We start from the raw sequence: 25,534 nt of genomic DNA, 5'->3' as shown, positions 1-25,534 counted from the left end.
CTGCCTGCCTCTGCCTTGAGTGCAGGGCTGAGATTAAAGGCCTAGATTCAATGTGTATTATTTAGATAATGCCACAAACACAAAACCTCTAAAGACAATGAAAACAAGGCAGTGTTAGATCTTCCTACACAGTGCTCCATGAAGAATCCACAAGGATTCTCTGAATTTAAGCCAAGGACAAAAGCTGGAGTACAAATAAGTTATAAAAACAAAACAGAAAGAAATTTAAAAAAAAAAAACAACAACCAACAACCATGAACATAGACGACCCCAAACATTATTTACAAAAATATGTTCCTTATATTTTCCAGCTCTCATAATAATATTTTTCTTCAGCCTACTAAATAAATGTGGTTGAGGTTTTTGTTTGTTTGCTTGTTTGTTTGCTAGCAACAATTTTTATTTAGAAGGATTTTTGTTATTATTGGGGTTTTTTGAAATTTTATCTTAAAATTCTTATTAATAGGCTACTGTAAACTAATTTTTAAAACTGCCAATTCTAGGAAGTGCTTTACATACATTTTCCCATTGACCTCTATTCATAAGTCTTTTATATATTTATCTTGACTTAGGTATCACCATGTTATATATAAAGTACATTGGTACAAACTATGAGCCTTTCAGAATATATTGTATATCAGCTATATAATAAAAAAAAATATATTGAGTCAAGTATGTTCTAGCCTAAAGAGATTATCTCAAAAGTACACTTTGTAATTAAATACAAGTAGCAACTTATTTAATATTTAGTTTTCTCCCAAAGCTGAATATACAACTACAAAAAATACATAAACCATATTTATTTAAAGAAACATATCTTTTTTCTATATATCTTAAAAATTAAACATAAACTGATGTAAATATAAGAGCATTGGTGCTAATAGAAATATATAATTCTGAACTAATATCAAAAAGTATTGCAAAAAGATGTCTGCCTGTTTATTCTACAAGACAGAGTTTTATAACTTTTAAAGGATCATTTTGGGTATTTTATTTTTCATTCACACAGAAAAAGATCACTGGATATAAAGCTAGCTCAATGTTTAGACAGTTTATCTAGTGTGCAGGAACCGTGAGGTCCAAGCCTCAGGATCTCTGTTGGAACATAGCAATGCATGCCTGCTACCCTAGCACTCAAGAGGTAGAGGTAAGAGGGTCAGAAGTTCAAGGTCAGCCTCAGCTACACATTCAACATCAGCTTGAGTTATATGAGACCCTGCCTCAAAAGAGGGGAAAAGAAAAGAAACTGTAAAAGAAAATGAAATGATAATGTGGCTTAGAATGTTCAGTCTCTGGATCACAGAAAGTTACTGCACATACAACCCACATACAGCTCTTTATGTCATCAGACACAGCAGCCGTGTCGGCATCAAGAATTCTACCTTCCTGACTCACCTAATACAATAACCAAGAAAACCCTCAATCATAATCAATTTCCCAAGTGTAGAATCTGAGAGGTAAGCATTTAGCTTATTTTCCCAAGACTAGTGAAGTCAGGAATATCTCTGAAGTCATGAGACATCACTCCTCTAATGCACCCCAGGGATATGGGACAATGAGAGCAACACAGGCAGTGGTAACTGCTGCATAGACCCACTCTTCTCCACTACAATTCACACTAAGTTTACTAGACAGCATTGCACATGTATAAAAATCCCTAGCTTTGGGCTGGAAAGATGCCTCAGTGTTTAAGAACACTGGCTGCTCTTCCAGAGGTCCTGATTTCAATTCCTAGCAACCATGTGGTAGCTCACACCATCTATAATGTGATCTGATACCTTCTTCTGGCATGTAGACATACATACAGATAGATCACTCATAAACATAAAATAAATATTTTTTAAAAATTCCCTAACTTCATCATATCATCTTTAGTGGAGATAACCCTATGTGACAGGTTCTAGCCAAGGTTCTGAAAAAGGTCTATCTTCACAAAGAAGCCAAAGTTCATTGGCTAAAAACCCTCAGCATCAAAAGCAGCCTCAAGAATTTAATCTAAGATACCAAGCTGCCACCTTTCACCAGGAGAACCAATTCCATATTAATATTACAGAGCTCAAAATAGCTGGATTCTCTAGATGTATTTATTTATTTACTCATTATTTCCCTGATGTTCTAAACCTGAGCTACCCTACTAGATCAGTAGTTCTCAAACTTCCTAATGCTTTGACCCTACTGTTCCTCATATTGCGGTGACCCCTAAATATAAATTTATTTTTGTTGCTACTTCACAACTGTGATTTTGCTAGTTATGAGTTGTAAAGTAAATATCTGTCTTTTCCAGTGGTCTTAGGTGACCCCATGGAGGGGTCATTCACCCAAAAGGGGTCATGACCTACAGGTTGAGAACTGCTGAATTAGATTCTATGACTAAAATAAATCCAGTAAGAGGCAATGGTGGCACAGAAATTATGGAAGTGAACAAGCAGGAACTGGTCCAGCTTGAGACCCATGCCACAAGAGGGAACCCACTGCCTCAAGGGCCAGGAACCAGAGGCCAAATAGTCCAGAGACAAGAGCCTTACATATCAGTCATCAGAGAGGCTTTATCTAGCAACTAATGGAAATAGATGCAGAGACCCACAGTTAGACATTGGGTGGAGCTCAATGAATTTTGAAGATGAGAGAAGGAAGGATTACAGGAGCCAGAGAGGTCAAGGATCCCATAAGAAAACCCACAGAATCAACTAACCAGGGTTCACAGTGGCATATAGACCCTGAACGACAATCAAGGAGCCTGCGTGGGTCTGACCCATGCGTATACGCTATGGTGTGTAGCTTGTCTTGTCGCGAGACTCCTAACAATGAAAGCAGGGGCTGTCTCTTGACTCCGTTGCCTGCTTCTGGGAACCTTTTCTTCCTACTGGATGGACTCTCCCAGCCTTAATATGAGGGAAGGTAGCTAGTATTGTTGCAAACTGAAATGCCATGTTTGGTTGATATCCCTGGGAGGCTTGACCTTTTTTGAAGGAAAATAGAGGAGGAATGAATAGAGGTTGGGGGTTGAAACAGGAAAGAGAGAGGAAAGGAAACTGTGGTCAGAATATAATATATAAAAGAATAAATTAAACATTATTATTTAAAAAAAACCTAAACCCAGTAAGGGTACCCAAAATGTAAGTAGTAGACTGTGACGGAGATGAATCAAAAATGCCTTTTACATTCGTTGACTTTAACCTTGAATATGCAAATTATCCAAACTGACATTTTAAAAAAATTTTTTTAAAAATCACTGAAAAATAACCTTGAGCTCATCATCAATAAATCAACATGTTAGGTTTTGGGAATTTAGTGAGGTGGTAGAAGGCTTGCATACAAGTCTAAGGACTCCAAAGTTCTAGTCTCCAAAATGGGAGGTTTAAAAAAAATAAAATAAATAATTAAAACAAAACATTATTACCTGTCTTTGGTCTTGAAGATAATTCCCGCTGCTTTTCGGTAATACCTGTCTTTACACTTGCTAATGACTGCAGGCAAAATAATAATAAAAATAATTGAACATACACGACTCATGTGGAAAAGGCTAACTATCACCAATACTATCTTGTAAAATATTCAGTCTTAAATTATACTCTCCGTGATATAGTCCTCTGCATTTTTTTTAATATTCACCAAATGAGTATTCCCCAAACATGTAGTTCTTAGAGACACTCAAATCTGTTTTCATGTTTTTCAGGACTCTAAGGTAAACTGCTGAAACATTTCACATAATAGTCAATGCCAATGACTTCTCATGTATATGACTACCACTTATCACTACCTTCAGCCATACTATCTTCAGATTATAACACCATTCCTTTACAACCTATACAAAAATTAACTGGAACTGGACTGACAAGAGATTCTGAATATATACATATTTCATAAGTACACACTTTATAAAGAGTAGTATGCTCAATAATTTCACACCTAACAGCATCCTTAGTGTGCATAGATTCTACAGAGACTAAGGAAGGAAACACTAACTTGACAAAATTATTAAAGGAATTCAAAAGCATTAAAAAGAAAAGTAGTACTTTGAAAAATAAGAGAATTAAAAAAAACTAGCTATAATAGGCTAGATACTCAGGACCTTCTGCATTCATGACAGTTTTATAGCTCTCTTACCAGGGTCTCTGAAGTGTCCTGAAACCCTTCTCCACATTTGAGCCATGCTTTAGAGAGAGAGTCAGCTGATTCCACTGTCTTGAAATTTGCCTGTCTCAACTGCTGTGACCTCTCTTCTAGAAAGGATGGGTGTTCTATATGCCAATTCCTTTTCCTCTGTAAAAGTGATTTTTAAAGAAAAAGAAAACCAACTTTGTTATAATAAATACAATTATCAACTTAGAACTCAGAAATGGTTGCAGTAAAAGCATAGTGTTTTAATGACTCTGAACATTCACATAGATATTGATAGCAACTAGTAAAACAATCATCTCATCAGATGCCAAAAAAGCATATGACAAAATACAACATCCCTTCATGTTAAATGTATTAGACAGATCAGGAATTCAAGGCCCGTAACTAAACATAATAAAATATACAGCAAACTAACAGCCAATATCAAATTAAATGGAGAGGTACTTGAAGCAATCCCACTAAAATCAGAGACAAGACAAGGATGACCACTTTCCCAGTGTCTATTCAATGTGGAACTTAAAGTTCTAGCTAGAGCAATAAGACAACAAAAGATCTTCTGCCACAGTGTGCCATATCCAAGTGGTGCAGGAAGGTAGCTAACCACCATCAGCACAGAGCAGACAGTCAGCACAGGTGACACCTGCCCTGCAGCTCAGAGCATCCCTTCTGGAAACCTCTGGTGGAAACCCTCTGGTTTCTGTCTCTGGCTTGGAACCATTCTCTGCCACATCACAGCTGGAAACCCCGAGGACACAAGAACCTAAGAGCAACCTGGGACAGGAGTCTTCTGTTTTCTGCCCACACCCAGAACTGATCAGGGCCACAGAGACAAACCCCAAAACAACCACAAGAGAGCAGGTCTCGCAGAAGTACCTACATACCTGTATACACAGAGAGAACTAGTCTCCCAGGAGCACAGATACAGAGGCTTGCATGACAGATAAGCTACCGTCAGAAACAACAACACCAGCTAACACCAGAGATAACCAGATGGCAAAAGCCAAACACAAGAACACTATCAACAGAAACCAAGGCAACATGGCATCATCTGAGACAAGTTCTCCCACAACAGCAAGTCCTGGATACCCCAACACACCAGAAAAGCAAGATCTGCATTTAAAATCACATCTCATGATGCTGACAGAGGATTTCAAGAAGGACACTAATAGCTCCCTTAAAGAAAAACAGGAAAACATGAGTCAACAGGTAGAAGCCCTTAAAAAGGAAACACAAAAATCTCTTAAAGAAATACAGGAGAACATGGGTTAACAGGTAGAAGCCCTTAAAGAAGAAACACAAAAATCCCTTAAAGAATTACAGGAAAGCACAAACAAGTGAAGGAACTGAACAAAACCATCCAGGATCTAAAAACAGAAGTAGAAACAACAAAGAAATCACAAAGGGAGGAGACTACTTTGCAGATAAAAAACCTTGGAAGAATTCAGGAGTCATAGATGAAAACATCAACAACAGAATACAAGAGATAGAAGAAAGAATCTCAGAAGCTGAAGATACCACATAAAGCATCGACTCAACAGTCAAAGAAAATGCAAATTGCAAAAATCATGTAACCCAAAACATCCAGGAAATCCAGGAAACAATGAGAAGACCAAACCTAAGGATTATAGGTATAGAAGAGACTGAAGATCTACAACTTAAAGGGCAAGTAAATATCTTCAACAAAATTATAGAAGAAAACTTCCCTAACCTAAAGAAAGAGATGTCCATGAACATATAAGAAGCCTACAGAACTCCAAATAGACTGGACCAGAACAGAAATACCTCCCATCACATAATAATCAAAACACAAAATGTACTAAACAAAAAGAGAATATTAAAAGCAGGTAAGGAAAAAAGGACAAGTAACATATAAAGAAAGACCTATCAGAATTACAAGAGACTTCTCACCAGAGACTACTAGAAGATCCTGGGCAGATCTCATATAGACCCTAGAAGAACACAAATGCCAGCCCAGACTACTATATCCAGCAAAACTCTCAATCACCATAGATGGAGAAACCAAGATATTCTATGATAAAACCAAATTTACATAATATCTCTCCACAAATCCAGCCCTACAAAGGATAATATATGGAAAATGCCAATATAAGGAGGGCAACTACACAGTAGAAAAAGCAAGAAAGTAATCTCCTTTCAACAAGCCCAAAAGAAGATAACCACCAGACATAAAAATAACATCAAAAACAACAGGAAGCAACAATCACTATTCCTTAGTATCTCTTAACATCAATGGACTCAATTCCCCAATAAAAAGACATAGACTAACAGACTGGATATGTAAACAGGACCCAGTATTTTGCTGCATACAGGAAACACACCTCAGTGTCAAAGACAAACACTACCTCAGAGTAAAAGCCTGGAAAACAATTTTCCAAGCAAATGGCTCCAGGAAATGAGCTCAAGTAGCCATTCTGAAATCGGATAAAATTGACTTTCAACCAAAAGTCATCAAAAAGACATGGAAGGGCACTTCATACTCATCAATGGAAAAATATACCAAGAAGAACTCAAGAAGAAGAAAGGGCAATGCATGGATACTCTTGTCCTTCTTAGAAGGGGGAACAAAATACCCACAGAAGGAAATACAAAGAGAAAGTATGGAGCAGAGTCTGAGAGAAGGACCATCCAGAGACCACCACACCTAGTGATCCATCCCATATACAGTTACAAAATCCAGACACAATTATTGATGCCCACAAGGACTTGCTGACCAGAGCCAGATATAGCTGTCACCTGGGAGGTTCTGCTAGTGCATGACAAATAGAGGGGGACACTCTCAGCCAGCCATTGAAGTGAGCACAGGGCCCCCAATGAGGGAGCTAGAGAAAGGATCCAAGGAACTGACGGGGTTTGCAGCGCCATAGGAGGAACAACAATATGAGCATCCCAGTACTCCCAGAGCTTCCAGGGACAAAACCATCAACCAGAGAGTACACATGGCTCCAGACACACAGGCAGCAGAGGATGGCCTTGTTGGACACCAAAGGGAGGAGAGGCCCTTGGTCCTGGTAAGGCTCAATGCTGCAGTGTGGGAGAATGCTGGGACAGGGAAGTGGGAGAGGGTTGATAGGGGAACAGGGGGAGGGGAGATGGATTATGAGACTTTCAAAGGGGAATGGGAACCAGGAAAGGGGACAAATTTGAAATGTAAATGAAGATATATCTTTATGAAAAAGTAAAAAAAAAAGGCAATAAAAGAAGATCAAGTAGATACAAATTGGCAAAGAAGGAGTCAAGGCATCATTGTTTGCTGATGATATGATAGCATACATAAGCAACCCAAAAAACTCTACCTGACAACTTCTACAGCAAATAAACAAATTCAGCAAAGTGGCTGGATATAAAATTAACTCCAACAAATCAGTAGCCTTCCTCTACTCAAAGGATTAATGGGCTGAGAAAGAAATTAGAGACATGACACTTTTCACAATAGTCACAAACAATATAAAGTATCTTGGGGTAACTCTAACCAAACAAGTGAAAGATCTATATGAGAAGAACTTCAAATCTCTCAAGAAAGATATTGAAGAAGACTTCAGAAAATGAAGAGATCTCCCATGTTCATGGGTTGGTAGAATTACCATAGTAAAAATGACCATCCTACCAAAAGTAATCTACAGATTCAATGCAATCCCAATCAAAATTCCAACACAATTCTTCAAAGACATGGAAAGAGAGTGATCTCCCAGCAGTGCTTTCACTTCTGAGCACAGAGGTGAGATCTCCACCTTCTCTATAGAGGGGACCCAGCTAGGAGAGCACAGGGCATACAGTCAGTGGAGCAGCTTGGATGGAAGTCTTCTCACCGCCATTTGCACCAGGGAGCCAGGCAACTCCACAGCCTTCTATGCACAACCCGCCAGGAGCCGAGCAGCTCCACAGCCTTCTGTACACAAACCCTGACAGAAGAGAGTTGGTCTCCCAGGAGTATGGACACAGGCTTACATGCCCACAAGAGGGACAAGCTCCAGTCAGAGACAGCAAGACCAACTAACACCAGAGATAGCCAGATGGTGAAAGGAAAGCACAAGAATCCTACCAACAAAAACCAAGGTTACTTGGCAACATCAGAACCCAGTTCTCCCACCACAGCAAGTCCCAGATACCCCAACACACTGAAAAAGCAAGAGTTGGATTTAAAATCATATCTCATGATGCTGATAGGCTTCAAAAAGGACTTAAATAACTCCCGTAAAGAAATACAGGTAGAAGCCCTTAAAGAGGAAACACAAAAATCCTTTTAAGAATTACAGGAAAACACAAACAATCAAGTGAAGGAACTGAACAAAACTATCCAGGATCTAAAAATGGAAGTAGAGACAACAAAGAAATCGCAAAGTGAGACATCTCTGGAGATAGAAAACCTTGGAAAGAATTCAGGAGTCATAGATGCAAGCATCAATAACAGAATTCAAGTGATAGAAGAAAGAATCTCGGATGCTGAAAATTCCATAGAAAACATTGAACAGTCAACGAAAATACAAAAAGCTTGTAACCCAAAACATCTAGAAAATCCAGGACACAATGAGACAACGAAACCTAAAAATTATAGGAATAGAAGGGAGCCAAGATTTACAACTTAAAGGGCCAGTAAATATCTGCAACAAAATTATAGAAGAAAACTTCTCTGACCTAAAGAAAGAGATGCAGACTGGACCAGACCAGAAATTCCTCCTGGCACATAATAATCAAAACACCAAATACACTAAACAAAGAAAGAATATTAAAAGCAGTAAGGGAAAAAGGACAAGTAACTTATAAAGGAAGACCTATCAAAATTACACCAGACTTCTCACCAGAAATCATGAAAACTAGAAGATCCTGGGCAGATATTATACAGACCCTAAGAGAACACAAATGCCAGCCCAGACTACTATACCCAGCAAGACTCTCAATCATCATAGATGGAGAAACCAAAATATTCCATGATAAAACTAAATTTATACAATATCTTCTCATAAATCCAGCCCTACAAAGGATAATAGATGGAAAATGCCAACACAAGGAGGGAAACTACACCCTAGAAAAAGCAAGATAGTAATCTTCTTTCAACAAACCCAAAAGAAGATCCACACAAACATAAAAATAACATCAAAAATAACAGGAAGCCACAATCACTATTCCTTAATATCTCAACAACAATGGACTCAATTCCCCAATAAAAAGACATAGACTAACAGAAATATTTTTCATGTAAATCTTCAGTTTTATCTGAAAATGTTTATAATTCCACTTTCAATCAACTTAGAATTATTTTATGCCTACCATTTTATCTGTATAATTTTCCATGATAACATGTTTCTCTACATTTTTCTACAATTTTATCAGAAATATTTTCCATGTAAATCTTCAATTCTATCATAAAATGTTTCTACTTCCTTTTTCAATTAATTTAGCAAAGTTTTTATGCCTAGCACTTTTACTCTTTAATTTTCCATGAAGTGTCAATTTTAACATGTTTTTCTATATACCTCTTCTATTTTATCAGAAATATTTTCCATGTAAATCTTCAATCTTATCATAAAATGTTTTTACTTTTTTCAATAAAAGAACATGCTTTTCAAAAAATAAAAATAAATAAATAAATAAAAGGAAAAAAACTCAATATAGTACTGGCACAAAAAATAGACACATAGATGAATAGAAAACCGAAGCCCCAAACATGAGTACACATAACGTTAACCACTTAATATTTTACAGAGATGCAAAAAACAGACACTGGAGAAAAGCAAGCACTGAGAAGTGGCCTGGCTATCCAACAGTAGTGGCCTGTGCTCTTAATCCCAGCACACAGGAGGCAGAGGCAGGCAGATCTCTGTGACTTTGAAGCCAGACTGGTCTACAGAGTGAGTTCAGGACAGCCAGGGCTACACAGAGGAACCCTGGGAAAAAATAAGAAAGAGGGGGAGGGGAAGGGAGGGGAAGAAGAAGGGGAGGGGAGGGGAAGGGAGGGGAGGAAAAGGGAGGAGGGGGGAGGGGAAGAAGAGGGGGAGGGGAAGGGAGGGGAGGAAGAAGGGGAGGGGAGGGGAAGGGAGGGGAGGAAGAAGCAAGCAAGCAAGCTGAGCAAGCCATGAAGAGCAAACCATAAGCAGCACGTCTCCATGAGCCTTGCTTCAGTGCCTTCTCTGGATTCCTGCCTTGAGTTCTTGCCCTGGTTGCCCTTCACGATGGACAAACCTGTAAAACGAAATAAACCCTTCCTTCCCCATCAAGTTGCTTTCTGGTCATGGTCTTTATTATAGTAATATAAAGCAAACTAGGGCAATATTCTAAAGTCATCCTGCTACCAGCATTTGAGGCAAAAGCAGTCTACAAGAATAAGCCCTTGACATGTGTGATCTTACACCATTCTAATTAGAAAGATTAAGAATGTAATAAAACTATATATAGGATACCCACTTTAGTGTTTGCTGAGAAACTGAATGGTATGAAGGTAAAACTCCTAAACATCTGGGTAATAGATGGTAATCCATGTTGAATGTGACAGTAAGTAGGGAGAATGATGATTTTCTTTTTCTAATGTATATAAATAAAACTTTTCTATAATTCACTTCAAGTGGTTAAATGTGTATGTGCAGATGACAAAAACTTGTGTACATCTCAAACGAGTATCATTAATCTTTGAAAATATATCTCTAGCTGTTATTTAAGTTAACAATGTCTTGTCCAAAACTCTATGACTGTGAAGTTGAAGAGCTGAAAATTATATTTAAAGTTTCTGATCAGGGTATTTCTCCATGTTTCTTCACACTAGAATACTTGCAAGACTCACATAGTTACTGGCTATGGTAGTTGCACTAAGCAGCATGAATTGGAGACATTGTTCCTAACCATATTTATTCTAAGGAATCAAAAGCATAGACACAGATAATCCCAGTACTAGTCATGAAACTGTTAAAAATGAAACACAAAACTCGATATGAATACAAAAGAAAGCTCCTGAGATAAATAGGGAGAAGGCAGGCTTTGCTACCTTCAATAAGCAGAAGTAGGGAAAAAAGGACATTATTCCAAATCAAGAATATGAGCAAATACCGAGTCAAAAAGAACAATAACAAGAAGTCTAACTTACCAGAGGATAAATAACAAAGGCTATAAACTTAAGAACTAAACCTGGACATATTATGGACATAGATGTGCAAGACAGCATGAACACAAAGCAAGGTCTGAAAGATAGCCTGAGTATGAAGTCCTAACTTCTTCACTTGACTGCTGTGTCTTTTGGGCAAATAAATCACTTAACTCCTGCTAGGAGTCACTTTCATCATCCATAAAATAAGACAAATAATACTTTCTTCAAAGGATTGAGGAAAGAATTAAATGAAGCTTTGTGTGGTGGCTCACACTTAAAATCCCAGCAATGGGAAGGTTGAGGTAAGATGATCATTAAAGGTTTTAGGCCAGCCTCATCCATGAACTACGTTCCAAACCTGCCATAAGCCCTGCTTCCTCCACCAAAAGCAAATTAATTAGCTAATTAGTTAATTAAGTAAATGAAAGCCAGGTGTGATGACATATGCTACTTGTAATCCTAGTAACTGATCAAGGATGAGGAATTCAGAGCCAGCCTGTGTTACATGAGATCCTGTTTCATTTGCTGTTGACAAAGTTGTGAGCCACCCTATGGAAATAACAAACTGAAACTTACCACCCCCACCTCAGTGATCTTGGGAGAAGACTCTGGGAAACTTGGGTACTACCATGAGGGTAAGCTACACTCAGAATCCTGATAGCAATCCTTGTTAACAGCTGCTTCACTTTGAGGCAATCTTTACAAAACAATTAAGTAACACAACTACTGAAAAGAAAAGCTATTGAAAAATAATAAAATGAAGAGGGTAGAAAGAAATAACAAAAACAACAGATTTCTAAGTTAGAAATAATTGCTAGGGCTTGGTAAACTAAACAAATGATTTCATAATACACTGTAATTTCTTTATGCAGTAGTGGCAGCTAAAATTAATGTAAAAGTCAAGGGCAAACTCTTGAAGTTGAGAAAAGGCACAAGGTCAAAATCTGGAACAGGGCAGTTAGGAAAAGTGAATGAGCAGCTATGAGAATGAATCAGGGCTTTAGGGACACTTAAATAAATGTATACAGTAGCAAGGGTACCCAGGGCTGCAATCATTCATTTATGTTAGATTTAGAAATGTTTTAATTCCTTGATTTTTTTCACATTTTAGTCTTTCTGAAATTAAATTAGTCTTTTAAGTCATAAATTATACGTGCTTTTACTCCCTAAAGAAGTTACAAAATTCACAGTGTGGTCTTTCAGGGCTAAGAAATAAGTACAAATGGTAGTGTTAAGGGAGTCTGGAGGAATTTAGTTAAATGAAGAGCACGCCAGGAAATGGAGCACCGTTTGGTGTTCTAAATTTTGAGTACTGTGAAATAAACATCTGTAAGTGAGGAACTCTGAAAAGGCAAAATATGATCCAAGAGAAACACAATGCCGGAGAATAAAGAGGATCACTTAAACGTCATCCATGTCGCAGTTCCTACACTCCGTGCCGCGGGAGGCACTGGAGAAGCACCCCTCTCAGAAAGTTTGGGCGGGAAAGCCAAGTGTAGCAAAGACGCCTGGGACGAGTCAGAAGAGACACGCCAACCGAGGCAAAAGAGCCGCCAGACGCCAGCTCACACGCTCGTTCCGAACCAATCCGTCCTCCCGGACGGCCACGCGCCCGCTGGGTTCCCGGGACCACTGAGCGCAGCCGAGCAGAGGCGAGCAAGGGAACCGTGCCCAGACCGACCGCCACCAACCGGCTCGTGCGGGTCACACACCAGGAGCAGGCACGAGAGGCCCGCGGAGATTGCGCACCGGCCGTCTGCTTCCATAGCAACAGCATAGCGTACCTTGGACACAGCGTGGCGGCGGGCTCCAGACATTTCTGACAAGCTCAGTCCTGCCCTCTCACTCGCCGACCCTTACGGAAGCCGTTCCCCCGGAAGCCGCCCATCACACGCCCCGCCCCTCCCTCCGGAGCCGCCCCCTCCCGCGCCCCGCCCCTTCCCGCGCCCCGCCCCTTCCCGCGCCCCGCCCCTTGTGAAAGCATGTCTCAAGTTCCACAGACTCAAGCTGACGGGCTGCTGATCTAGGCTGTTCCTCTCACCCCATGGGATGCCCGAGAGTTGGTCACCCCCTCTCCTAGCTAAAAGCAGTAACCAGGATGGAGATGTTATATTTCAAATTGTGTTTTGTAGGCCATAAAATAAGACCCCCAAGTAAACTAGAATTCAATAATTATTGTTAGTTAGTAATAAAACATAAGCCAGGAAAAGGAATAGTACTTCCCTAATAAGGAATTCTTAAATATAAAATTCATAAATATCAAGAGCAAAGATTTCCTATTTTTAAAAAGACCATAGGAACACTAGTTGGATTTGTTATAAAGTAGATTTCACATACTGTAGATCTTAGGAAAGGCCTGAGAGCTTACATTCTTAAATTTCTAGATACTGGTTCAGGGATTAATTTGGAAGATGAGGTTGTTCCTTGGATGTTTTAAAGCAGTTGAACATAGTTGTCGATGTATGTTCAAACCAAGAGGACAGAGACCTGCTACTTGAGTAGAAACTGGATTAACAGGACAGTCTGTAAAGATTTCTAGTATCAGAAAAAAAAATACTAAATAATTCCTTGTTAAGAATGTGTTAGCATGGGACTTGAGTAGAAACTGGGCTAACAGAGGAACACTCTATAAAGATATATTATATTGAAGAAATTTTTAAATAAGTTATATTGTTGAAAAATTGGGGTGGACAATGGAAAGGGTTCTCAGGAAGTTGTGTTCACAGATGTGTACAGAAGAGGAGTTTAGAGCCTGTATTCTCTAACCAAAAGATAGGCAGAGTGGGAAACAAGACCCTTAATGAATTAAAGATACTACTAATTCTGCAAAAGGGGACTCCAGCATAGGGCAGACAAGGACAAAATGGCTGGCTTACTGGCAAGATGGTGGGTTTTCTGTCTGCTTTGGGTTTCTGTGTTTGTTCCTTAGTTAGGTTTATTTGTTTGTTTGTTTGTTTGTTTGTTTTCTGAGACAGGGTCTCTCTCTCTCTCTCTCTCTCTCTTTCTCTCTCTCTCTCTCTCCATAGCCCTTACTATCCTAGAACTCACAATGTAGACCAGTCTGGCCTCAAACTCAAGAGATTTTCCTGTCTCTGCCTACTGAGTGCTGATATTACTGCTGTGCACTACCACACCTAGCAAAACGATATTTACTTTGTTGTTTGTTTGTTCATTTTTAAAGTCCCTAGTTACAAAAAAATCCTGCCCTTCTTTTCCCATGGGCTGATACTTTAGAGAATTACAAATTTTGCAGTCTTCTAGAATGACACCTTTCCCAAATTCCCAATCCTATTGGTTCAAGATCTAACAGCTACTTCCAAGCTTGAAAATACCTTCATGTCTGATGTGAACCCAATCACATGCAGGTTTCTCAATCTGGAGAGCTGAAACAAATAAGCACCACATAGTAGCTGGAGAAGGGGGTCCAGCACCACCTGTGTACCTAACATTTTGAGAGCTACGTGTACTTCATACTAAAAATGTACTACAAGGATTTATTTCTAACATTAGAAGAACCAAGGTTTCAAGATCAGCAGTAATGAATTCAAGGCTGTCTTAGGCTACATGAAAGGAAACACCAAGTTTAGTTTTCTCTTCAAATGTACTTCTTAGTCTTTCTAGAATGTTGGTTTTGCTATTGGTTTGTAGTCCTTCTGTAGCACTAATACAATGCTAGCTTGTCACCTCCTCTTATAATGCTCACCTTCCCTGAGTGTATCTATCCAAACTTTTATAGATATAGGTGTGAGTCCTGCTGGAGTGTTCTAGGAACACCTGCTGAAGTATATAGGTTCTTATGTCTCATTGCAATGAACAGGACCATGGCTCTGGGATTAGAGATACAAATATAGTCTATGTAAAAACTTGAAGCACTCCCAAGAATGAGAGTGATCTAGTGAGCTAGAAACAAACAAACACAAACAAACGTGTTCCAGAAGCCCTTCACTCTTTATAGGTTGTATACAATATTCATACAGGTTTGGGATTTCCTTGAATATACTCAATTTGTTGTATGAAGACCAGGTTTGGGGTGGCTCCTTGCCTTTCTCTGTCTATTGATTTATTTTATATGTTAATATTGATATAGTTTTCTCTAGTCTGTACTCTCCTGCCATAATTCCCTCTTGAGAACTGGATCCCAAAAATCTTTTGGGGAAATACGATTATGATCAATCAGTCCTCTATAGCCAATTCCAGGCTGAGAGGCACAGACCTGCCTAATGATGACCACAGAACTCCCACCCTTATCTGTTGACTGGGAAAGAGACTTGGTATTTTCTATAGAAGGAAATAGTTGGAATCCTGCATCACAGAGAGTTTCGTTTGAAATAGTTGCAAGTCCTAGGTGACACAAATGTTACAAGATTAAAATACAAGATCTAAGCAAGAATAAGGTGATTATGTCAATCGATAATCCAATAAAGGAGAAGACCCATGAAATGCACGGCTGTGTTCATTTCAGGACAGTCGTGCTTTGTGGTTTGTTCTCGGGGCTATGTTTTTTTTTTTTTTTTTTAGAAGAAATGCTGATAGCTATATATTAAGAATATGGTAAGTGGGGCTAGAGAGCTGACTTAGAGGTTAAGAGCAATTGTTGCTCTTGCAGAGAACCCAGGTTTGGCTGCGTTGCCAGTAGCTTTAATTTCAGTTCCATGGGATCCACTGCCTTCTTCTGGACTCTGTGAGCACCAAATGCACGTGGTACAACATACCACAAGCAGGAGAAACAACTATAAATATAAAATACAAATAAATTAAATCTTTTTTCAATATAATTTAGTGAGAGAAAAAAGAACAACTTTTTAAAAATGATGGTGAAATACATTAAAAGGAGAAGAATGTCAAGTTGTAGTCACTGAGTGCCAACAGTGTCAGATGAAAAATAATGTAACAAACCAAAGCATGACGACAGTGATCAATACTGGTGAGTTTAGATAGATCTGTCTGGATGCATTTACAAACGCAGATCTTGGAGACTGAATATAATATAGACTTTCCTACATTATCCTCCTGTATGAATTCTTCTCCCTGAGATTTTTGTGTACTCTTCAGGGAGAAAGGCCTCCCTCCACTTGCCCAAGTAATGCCATAACAAGATGGGGTTTTCCCCCCTCTTAGTACATTAAGTACATCATGCATGCAGCCTCCATGTGGCCATGAGACTTGCGAGCACATATGTTTATCATTGCTTCTTCGTCTCTGCATAAGTTATTTTAGGATAAAACTTTCAGAGAAAGCCAGTAAAACAATCAACACACCTCCCCTGGAGTCCCTGGTTCTGCTGAGTCTAGAATCTGACCTCCGTGCCCCTGCACTGAGTTCACTGCTGGATCATGGCAGAGCTTGGATTTGTATCATAGCTGGATTTGTTGTGATTGCCCACACATGGACTTTAATAGGGATATGAGACCCGACTTATTTTTGTCTCTTTTTAGAGTCAAGATTTTTGTTTCTTTGCTTTGTATTATTATTTCAAATTTTAAAGTTATTCTTTCTACTGGGTGTTGAATATCATGTAACCAAAAACTATTTCTCTTTCTGAAGTCAGTTAAGGTTCTTTGGAGTTAGGAGAAACCCACTGACTGCTTTGGTCTTCTGTTCAATTGTCCTATCACTAGTTTGGGTAAAAGTCCTGTTGGCCATATGTCTTCCCTCGGAAACAATATGTACATTTTCCTCTGGGTTGACTTTCCTGTTTGCACCATATATGCTGGCTAAAGTCCAGCCTCTGAGGTATCCATGGCCTATATGGCCAAGAAGATAAGTACCTCATCAAAGTTGTAGAATGCTTTGAGAGACATCCCATCTTTCCCCAGGACTAAGCCTAGAAACAAAGGTGAAAATATTGACTGTCCTTTCAACAGTTGTACCCTCACTGGCTTAATCTCTGATTATAGTTGTTGAATGTCAGTTAAAACATTATTGAAAGCCTGGTGGTGGTGGCGCATGCCTGTAATCCCAGCACTCTGGGAGGCAGAGGCAGGCGGATTTCTGAGTTCAAGGCCAGCCTGGTCTACCGAGTGAGCTCCAGGACAGCCAGGGCTACACAGAGAAACCCTGTCTCCAAAAAAACCAAATCCAAAAAACCAAAAAAAATAAATTAAAAAAAAATTATTGAAGCATAAATTGTCCTTTAAGATCTAGATGTTATACAAAACTTAGATACATTGGCAGATAATTTTTAAATAAACGTTTAATAAGTCCCTTAAAAGTATTTTTTAATTAGAAACCAGACACAGAGAAAAACAATAAACAACTGTCATAATAAAACACGCAAAAAATCTTTATTGTTAATAGCACATTGTGGTCTGAATGAGATATTCTCCACAGTCTAAGGTATTTAAATATTTGGCCTCTGGTCAGTGGTGCTGTTGGGGAGTTTTAAGAGATGTGGCTTTGTTAGTAGAGGTATGCCCCCCTGGGGGCAGACTTTAAAACTTTCAAGACCAATGCCATTTTGAGCCAGTCTCTCTACTTTCTGCTTGTGATTTAAAATGTGAGTTCTTGAACTCTCATCAAAGAAGTTTGTCTTTGTAGAAGATGTTAATTAACACAGAGACCCCAGAAAAATAATGTCCAGAGACTGAGAAACTTTGGAGCACACAACCATATATAGAATGCTTTTATCAAACCCATCTCCTCAAGGCTCCTGGATATGGGGGTAAAAGAGGCAGAAAGAGTTTAAGAGCCAAAGGTAGTAGATGGCTCCAAGGAAACAGAACTGATGTACATATGAATACAGAGCCTGTCACACTGCACCAGTAAAACCAGACAGAATCCCAGCGAAGAATGGTAGGAATGAACTACAGGGGGACACCACAAGAGTGCTGATAATGCACCACATAAGGAGTCACCAGAGAGTGGTGGGAATATACTATAGGGAACACCAGAGAGTGGTGGGAATATACCATAGGGAACACCAGAGAGTGGTGGGAATACACCATAGGGAACACCAGAGAGTGGTGGCAATATACTATAGGGAACACCAGAGAGTGGTGGCAATATACTATAGGGAACACCAGAGAGTGGTGGGAATATACCATAGGGAACACCAGAGAGTGGTGGGAATATACTATAGGGAACACCAGAGAGTGGTGGGAATATACCATAGGGAACACCAGAGAGTGGTGGGAATATACCATAGGGAACACCAGAGAGAGGTGGGAATATACTATAGGGAACACCAGAGAGTGGTGGCAATATACCATAGGGAACACCAGAGAGTGGTGGGAATATACTATAGGGAACACCAGAGAGTGGTGGGAATATACCATAGGGAACACCAGAGAGTGGTGGGAATATACCATAGGGAACACCAGAGAGAGGTGGGAATATACTATAGGGAACACCAGAGAGTGGTGGGAATATACCATAGGGAACACCAGAGAGTGGTGGGAATATACTATAGGGAACACCAGAGAGTGGTGGGAATATACCATAGGGAACACCAGAGAGTGGTGGGAATATACCATAGGGAACACCAGAGAGAGGTGGGAATATACTATAGGGAACACCAGAGAGTGGTGGCAATATACCATAGGGAACACCAGAGAGTGGTGGCAATATACCATAGGGAACACCAGAGAGTGGTGGGAGTATACTATAGGGAACACCAGAGAGTGGTGGCAATATACCATAGGGAACACCAGAGAGTGGTGGGAATATACCATAGGGAACACCAGAGAGTGGTGGCAATATACTATAGGGAACACCAGAGAGTGGTGGGAATATACTATAGGGAACACCAGAGAGTGGTGGGAATATACCATAGGGAACACCAGAGAGTGGTGGGAATATACCATAGGGAACACCAGAGAGTGGTGGCAATATACCATAGGGAACACCAGAGAGTGGTGGGAATATACTATAGGGAACACCAGAGGGTGGTGGGAATATACCATAGGGAACACCAGAGAGTGGTGGCAATATACCATAGGGAACACCAGAGAGTGGTGGGAATATACTATAGGGAACACCAGAGAGTGGTGGCAATATACCATAGGGAACACCAGAGAGTAGTGGCAATATACCATAGGGAACACCAGAGAGTGGTGGGAATATACCATAGGGAACACCAGAGAGTGGTGGGAATATACTATAGGGAACACCAGAGGGTGGTGGGAATATACCATAGGGAACACCAGAGAGTGGTGGCAATATACTAAAGGGAACACCAGAGAGTGGTGGGAATATACCATAGGGAACACCAGAGAGTGGTGGGAATATAGCATAGGGAACACCAGAGAGTGGTGGCAATATGCTATAGGGAACACCAGAGAGTGGTGGGAATATACTATAGGGAACACCAGAGAGTGGTGACAATATACCATAGGGAACACCAGAGAGTGGTGGCAATATACCATAGGGAACACCAGAGAGTGGTGGGAATACACCATAGGGAACACCAGAGAGTGGTGGGAATATACCATAGAGAACACCAGAGAGTGGTGGGAATACACCATAGGGAACACCAGAGAGTGGTGGCAATATACTATAGGGAACACCAGAGAGTGGTGGCAATATACTATAGGGAACACCAGAGAGTGGTGGGAATATACCATAGGGAACACCAGAGAGTGGTGGGAATATACTATAGGGAACACCAGAGAGTGGTGGGAATATACTATAGAGAACACCAGAGAGTTGTGGCAATATCCATAGGGAACACCAGAGAGTGGTGGGAATATACCATAGGGAACACCAGAGAGTGGTGGGAATATATACCATAGGAAACACCAGAGAGTGGTGGGATATACTATAGGGAACACCAGAGAGTGCTGGGAGTATACCATATGGTAGGGACACCTGAGAATGGTGATAAGACTCTACAGAGAGACATCAGAGAATGATGGTAGTATGCTATAGGGGGATACCAGAGAGTGGCAGTAATACACTATAGGGGGACACTGAAGAGTGGTAGTAATATATTATAGGGGAGTGTCAGAAAATAGTCAAAAAACACCATTTTTGTGGGCACCAGAAAATGAGAGTAATACACACCACGATGGGGAGACAGCAGAGAATGGTAGTAATAATACACCACAGGGAACACCAGAGAGAGACACTTACAATTATACAGGGAAGCTGGAAGATGTGTATACTAAGCTCATGCAACTCCAAAGTTTTCTCCAAAAATTTCTATAATACCACTTGTCCTACAGCTAAACACAATCCCACCTTATACTGAGATGAAAAGGAAATTAACCACCCGGTGATAATGTAAAGGATTTGAAAATGGCTGGTACACTCCAAACAGATCAATGAAAAATTATTAAGGAATGTCATGACTCAGGCTTCCCAAGAAGAAAGGCAATAGCTGCTCTGGTCACTCAAGCCTTTGGGAGGAAAGGACTAAAATCCTCAAACAAGTAACCAGGACCTGTTATCTCTGCCTTTGTTGTGACCCAGGAGGTGGTTTCAAAGACCTACCCTTACTAAAACTCACACAAAGGAGATACACATTCCCTGGGGAATATTGACCAATAGATTGTATTCAGATGCCTTTCTGTGGTAGAAACAGAATCCATTTGGACAGAAAAAGCAAAAGAAGCTGTTGAGTCCTCATCAAAAAGAGTCAGTCGTCGTGGTGCTGGATTCCTAAAACCTCTTCAAAATAACAATGGGCTGTATTTATTTCAAAGCTATGTTCATGTTTGAGCATATCATTCTGTGGGTAAGATGCTCGCCGCACAAGCAGGAGGGTAAGACGCATGGATCCCTGAAGCTCTCGAGGATGTCAGGTGGGCCTTGTGGCCATCTGTAATCCTGTCACTCAGAAGGCAGATGTAGAGGAAGCTGACATAGGGTAGCTAGCTAAAATAGCCATTTCACAAGGTCTGGCTACAGATGACAGACCCTGCCTTAATGAATAAGTTGGAGAGTGACTAAGAATGTCTTCGGAAGTCAGCTTTGGGCCCTCATATGCACATGCACACACACTCACACACACTCACACACACACACACTCACACACACACACACACACACAGTATACCCACATACATTTAACCATATATACATGTACGTACATTACACACATACACATACAAAATATTTGGTTAAGAAAAGGAAAAGCAAAGGTTGCCTGGAACTCCCTGGTCCTAGTGATTCCTAAAGGACACTACACTATTACACTTGACTTAAAAGTCTGCTTTTTCTTACATCCTAATGGTAAGAAGTAATTTTCATTCTCTGTTCCTACTTTAAACAATCAATAGCCAATGACTTGATATCAATGGAAGATTTTCCCACAAGGAATGATAAATAGCTTCTACATATGCCACTATAGCATACATAAAGCATTTTAGCCAGTACTGAATAAATTTCTGAAAGTGCTCATTATTCAAAATGTGGATATCATGATCCTCTCCAGCTCCTCTACTCTTAATAAAGACTTAAATGGGTGCTCAATTTTTATCGTAAATAAACTGAAAAAAGAAAATTTGAACATAGCTCTGGATGAAGTACAAAGCATTTAATTTATAAGTATTCAGGATACACTATTACTAAACAACAAATTTGCCATCAACATCTCCACCTAGAATTTCCCAAACAATGTACCTTCAATTAGCTACCATTTAGACATTCTAACTTTTTTTCTGCTTTAAAAGATAATGCTTTTTTGGTTGCCCAACAGCATTTTCTCCTAAAGGAAACACAGCCTAAAATATATTTAAGAGGAAAGATCTAGAAACTAATCCATGGAAATGGTCCAGTATTCTAACATTAGGAGAAATTATGCTTGTGTCTTCCAAGAAAATGCATGAAATCCCAGCTGGCTCCTATCTGATGCATGTGACTAGGACAGTATCCCAGAGACCCCCAGACAAATGAAGAGTCTGAGTGGAGACAACAAACCCATCAAGAAGAAGAGGAAGCAAACATAGAGGAAGCTTGGGAACACAACAGAGACGTAATACTACTGACCCTAAAATTTTATTTACTAGCTATATTACATGTTAATTCTCAGTTCGTCAGTATATAATGCAAATAAATGTTCTTGGAGGTGGGAATAAAAACACACCTTAATAAGAGACAGTATGGTGCTGTTTGCCATGCTAAAGATTGTTTTTGTGCTTCTTCATTACCAGTCCCAGGAATGATTGATCTAATGCAAAGAGAAGTTTAAAGAATTGCCCCTATGATCAATAAAGCTAATAATTTTACAGCAAAAATTAAACTAGCAGAAATTAGCCAAGAGATGGGCAAATCTAGAACCACAGCTTTATAAAATAAGGGGACGATATTTCTTGTTGCTCAAGCATAATCTTGCTTACCAGTAACTTCCTGCCATGTGTTGCTTTAATGTACCAGATTTATCCCATACTATTGATGGTCAAATTAATGATCTACAAAAGGAGATAAAATATCTCCAGTGACATTGGAATGATCATTATGGTTAAGATGGCTTTTCCCTTTCCTTGGTTTTCTGTTAACTATTCTTTTGTTTTGTTTTTGGTTTGGTTTGGTTTGGTTTGGTTTGGTTTGGTTTGGTTTGGTTTGGTTTGGTTTGGTTTGGTTTGGTTTTTTGAGACAGGGTTTCTCTGTGTAGCCCTGGCTGTCCTGGAACTCACTCCATAGACCAGGCTGGCCTCGAACTCAGAAATCCGCCTGCCTCTGCCTCCCAAGGGCTGGGATTAAACATGTGTGCCACGACCGCCCAGCTCTCTGTTAACTATTCTTATAACTCTGTTATGTTCATCTATAATAGTTAGACTAGCCATGTAGACAATGCACTAAACCATGGTGGGCTCTATTACAGGCACAATTTTCTCTTTAGAGTGGGAGTAATATGAGGCATGTAGGTCCTTGAACTCACAAATCATCACTAGGGGAACCCAGAATGTTAACACAGGGTTGTTCCTTCAAAGGAAGGGTTATATAACCTGCTGTTCACCCAGAAGACTGGGAATGACTGTGGTTAAAAACCTGGTGATCTTTGTGCTATCTGTGTAGCTAGAGACAATACCAGATCCTCCCCCAAAACCCTTATCATAAGTTTGCTTTTCTTAGTCAATCTACAGAACCCAACTGTGATGTTTTATATATGCTTGGCCCAGGGTATGGCACTATTAGAAGGTGTGGCCCTGTTGGAGTAGTTGTAGTCTTGTTGGAGTAGGTGTGTCACTGTGGGTGTGGGCTTTAAGACCCTCTTCCTAGCTGCTTAGAAGTCAGTATTCTGCTAGCAACCTTCAGAGGCAGATGTAGAACCCTCAGCAACTCCTGTACCATGCCTGCCTGGATTCTGCTATGTTCCCACCTTGGTGATAACGGACTGAACCTCTGGACCTATAAGCCAGTCCCAATAAATGTCCTTATAAGAGTTGCCTTGGTCATGGTATCTATTCACAGCAGTAAAACTGTAACTAAGATACCATCTTTGTCATCACACATACATTACAAATATTGTCATGTCTGATATTTATTTGGCTTACTCTGTTCCTCAAGGAGATTTACATATGCTTTATTGTGTACATGGAATTATTAACTCAATAGCCAGAATTAAGTTTTCATCAAATTGTGGTGTGCTTAAACATGCCTAAAATAATCAACTTGGAGTCAGACTCTAGAAGTTGGAACCAACACTGGCTGGTGTTGAACACTGAGTGGTGTTGAACTGAACTGCCTTCTTGCCTCCCATGAGTCATCTGTCTGCTAGCATTGGATGTCACCTCCACAACTTTCAATGGCACATTTTCTCCAATAAGACCACATAGCATCCCAAATACAGTACCCAATTGGGAACCAAATGTTCAAATACATGGAACTCATTGGGACATTCTCATTCAAACTACAACAATATGTAATCAAAAGAATGTGCAATAGCCTGTGTTTGCTTTGGAGCCCTCTAGGACCTCATTGATAAATCACTAATATGGAACTAAGTGCCTTGCTGTATTTAATAATGTCAATGTAAGTGCCATGTTTAATAATCCATGTCTTCTGGAAATAGCACTGTCCACCCATGCAGCATACTTCTGTTTGATCTCCTTTAACTTTTTCCAATTATATTTCAGAAATTAGCTTACTAGCTTTAGATTTTGATACGACTTTTCATATACTCTTAGTTTTGGTCAATCCAACTCTTATACCCTAGTCTCCCCCATCTATGCCCCACCACCACTTAAATGTTTAATCCTCAATATTCCCACACACACACACACAACATCTTTCATATAAGTGTATACTACTATCCCCTCCAATTATAGTGTTTAATTGTGTTTCAAGAGCAAATTTCCACACAAATTTTTCATATGCTCCTCCTCCCTTGTGAAGCCTCAGGCCTTCAAGCTCAAGATGCCAAAGGGCCCCAGCTGCAAACTCAGCCATCTGGTTATCAGTGCTCACCCCAATTTGGGAAGCAGATTCAAAGCTGCACGGCCAATGCTCATAGGCTCTGCTGTGAAAGCCCAAGATTCAAACCAAGGCAGAGCCAGAAGGCCCAGGCTTCAGCTCCAGCTCAGACCCCTGTGATGGCCCCATAGAAAAGGTTCCTGTCAATGTGAAGACGGGTAGACTGCTTGGACACACCTACCTACACACTATTTGCAGATGACCAGTGTTTTTACAAATAAATTTAGGGCAAAATCTGTTTTAAAAAATTCCCTACAGACTTGCCTTCACTTAGTTGAGGTTCCATCCTCTGGCATAAACTAGCTAATAACTTGACTGCTGCAATGTAGATTTTGGGACTTTGGGTTAGGAAAACTGCTGAATGCTTTAAGTGGGGCTTCATGGGTCATGTTAGTAAAAGCATGGAAGATAGTGGTGCTAAGAGCAATGTAGCTTATGATGGTCCTGCTAAAGTGGTTTCAGAGGAGAATATTAGTTAGTGGCCTAGAGATCATACTTAACAATATTTTGGCAAAGGATGAGGTTACATTTTGCCCTTGTCTAAAAACTCTATCTGAGGCGAAACTGAATAGTTTGGAATCAATGGAATTGGTAGAAAAGATTTCAAGATAGCCTAATATTGACTGAGTCTTGTAATTACTAGTGGTTACTCTTGTGCAGAGCTATAATCTAAAGGAGCAAACTGAGGAAGGAAAAAATACAACATGTACGGGATCACCAGGAAGTATAGTAGAGCTATGTCCAGTGCTCAAAAACAAACAAAGGGAGTGGTAACCTCAGGACAAGACCCCATCCAGCTAAGCTTCCAAACCGTAGAAAGGAATAAAAGAATAACTTAAATAGTGAAAGAACCCATCAACAACAGAAACCTAATGTAGATGTAATTGAACAAGGGACCCAACTCCCAGTCCCAGCAATCAGAACTGGGCACATTATTCTGGCTTTAGAATCAAAGATACAAGAAAG

General features: G+C 39.9%; 1 protein-coding gene across 3 annotated transcripts in view; it reads right to left on the bottom strand.

Moving 5' to 3' along the window:
* The window catches only part of Spidr (scaffold protein involved in DNA repair), a 220,384-nt gene extending 207,286 nt beyond the window's left edge, over positions 1-13,098 (bottom strand). For all 3 annotated transcript variants that reach the window (XM_052157865.1, XM_052157866.1, XM_052157867.1), the window contains exons 1-3: positions 13,000-13,098; positions 4,108-4,263; positions 3,401-3,467 (exon numbers count right to left, since the gene is read on the bottom strand). In XM_052157865.1, the coding sequence (XP_052013825.1) occupies positions 3,401-3,467; positions 4,108-4,263; positions 13,000-13,032 (256 nt within the window). In that variant the 5' untranslated portion in view covers positions 13,033-13,098. The remainder of the gene's footprint in view (positions 1-3,400; positions 3,468-4,107; positions 4,264-12,999) is intronic.
* Positions 13,099-25,534: the final 12,436 nt, after the last annotated feature.

Source organism: Apodemus sylvaticus, chromosome 15 (assembly GCF_947179515.1).
Source record: "Apodemus sylvaticus chromosome 15, mApoSyl1.1, whole genome shotgun sequence".
NCBI classification, from domain to species: Eukaryota; Metazoa; Chordata; class Mammalia; order Rodentia; family Muridae; genus Apodemus; species Apodemus sylvaticus.
The sequence above is the reverse complement of the archived record's forward strand: the minus strand, read 5'-3'. Positions and strand labels throughout refer to the sequence as shown.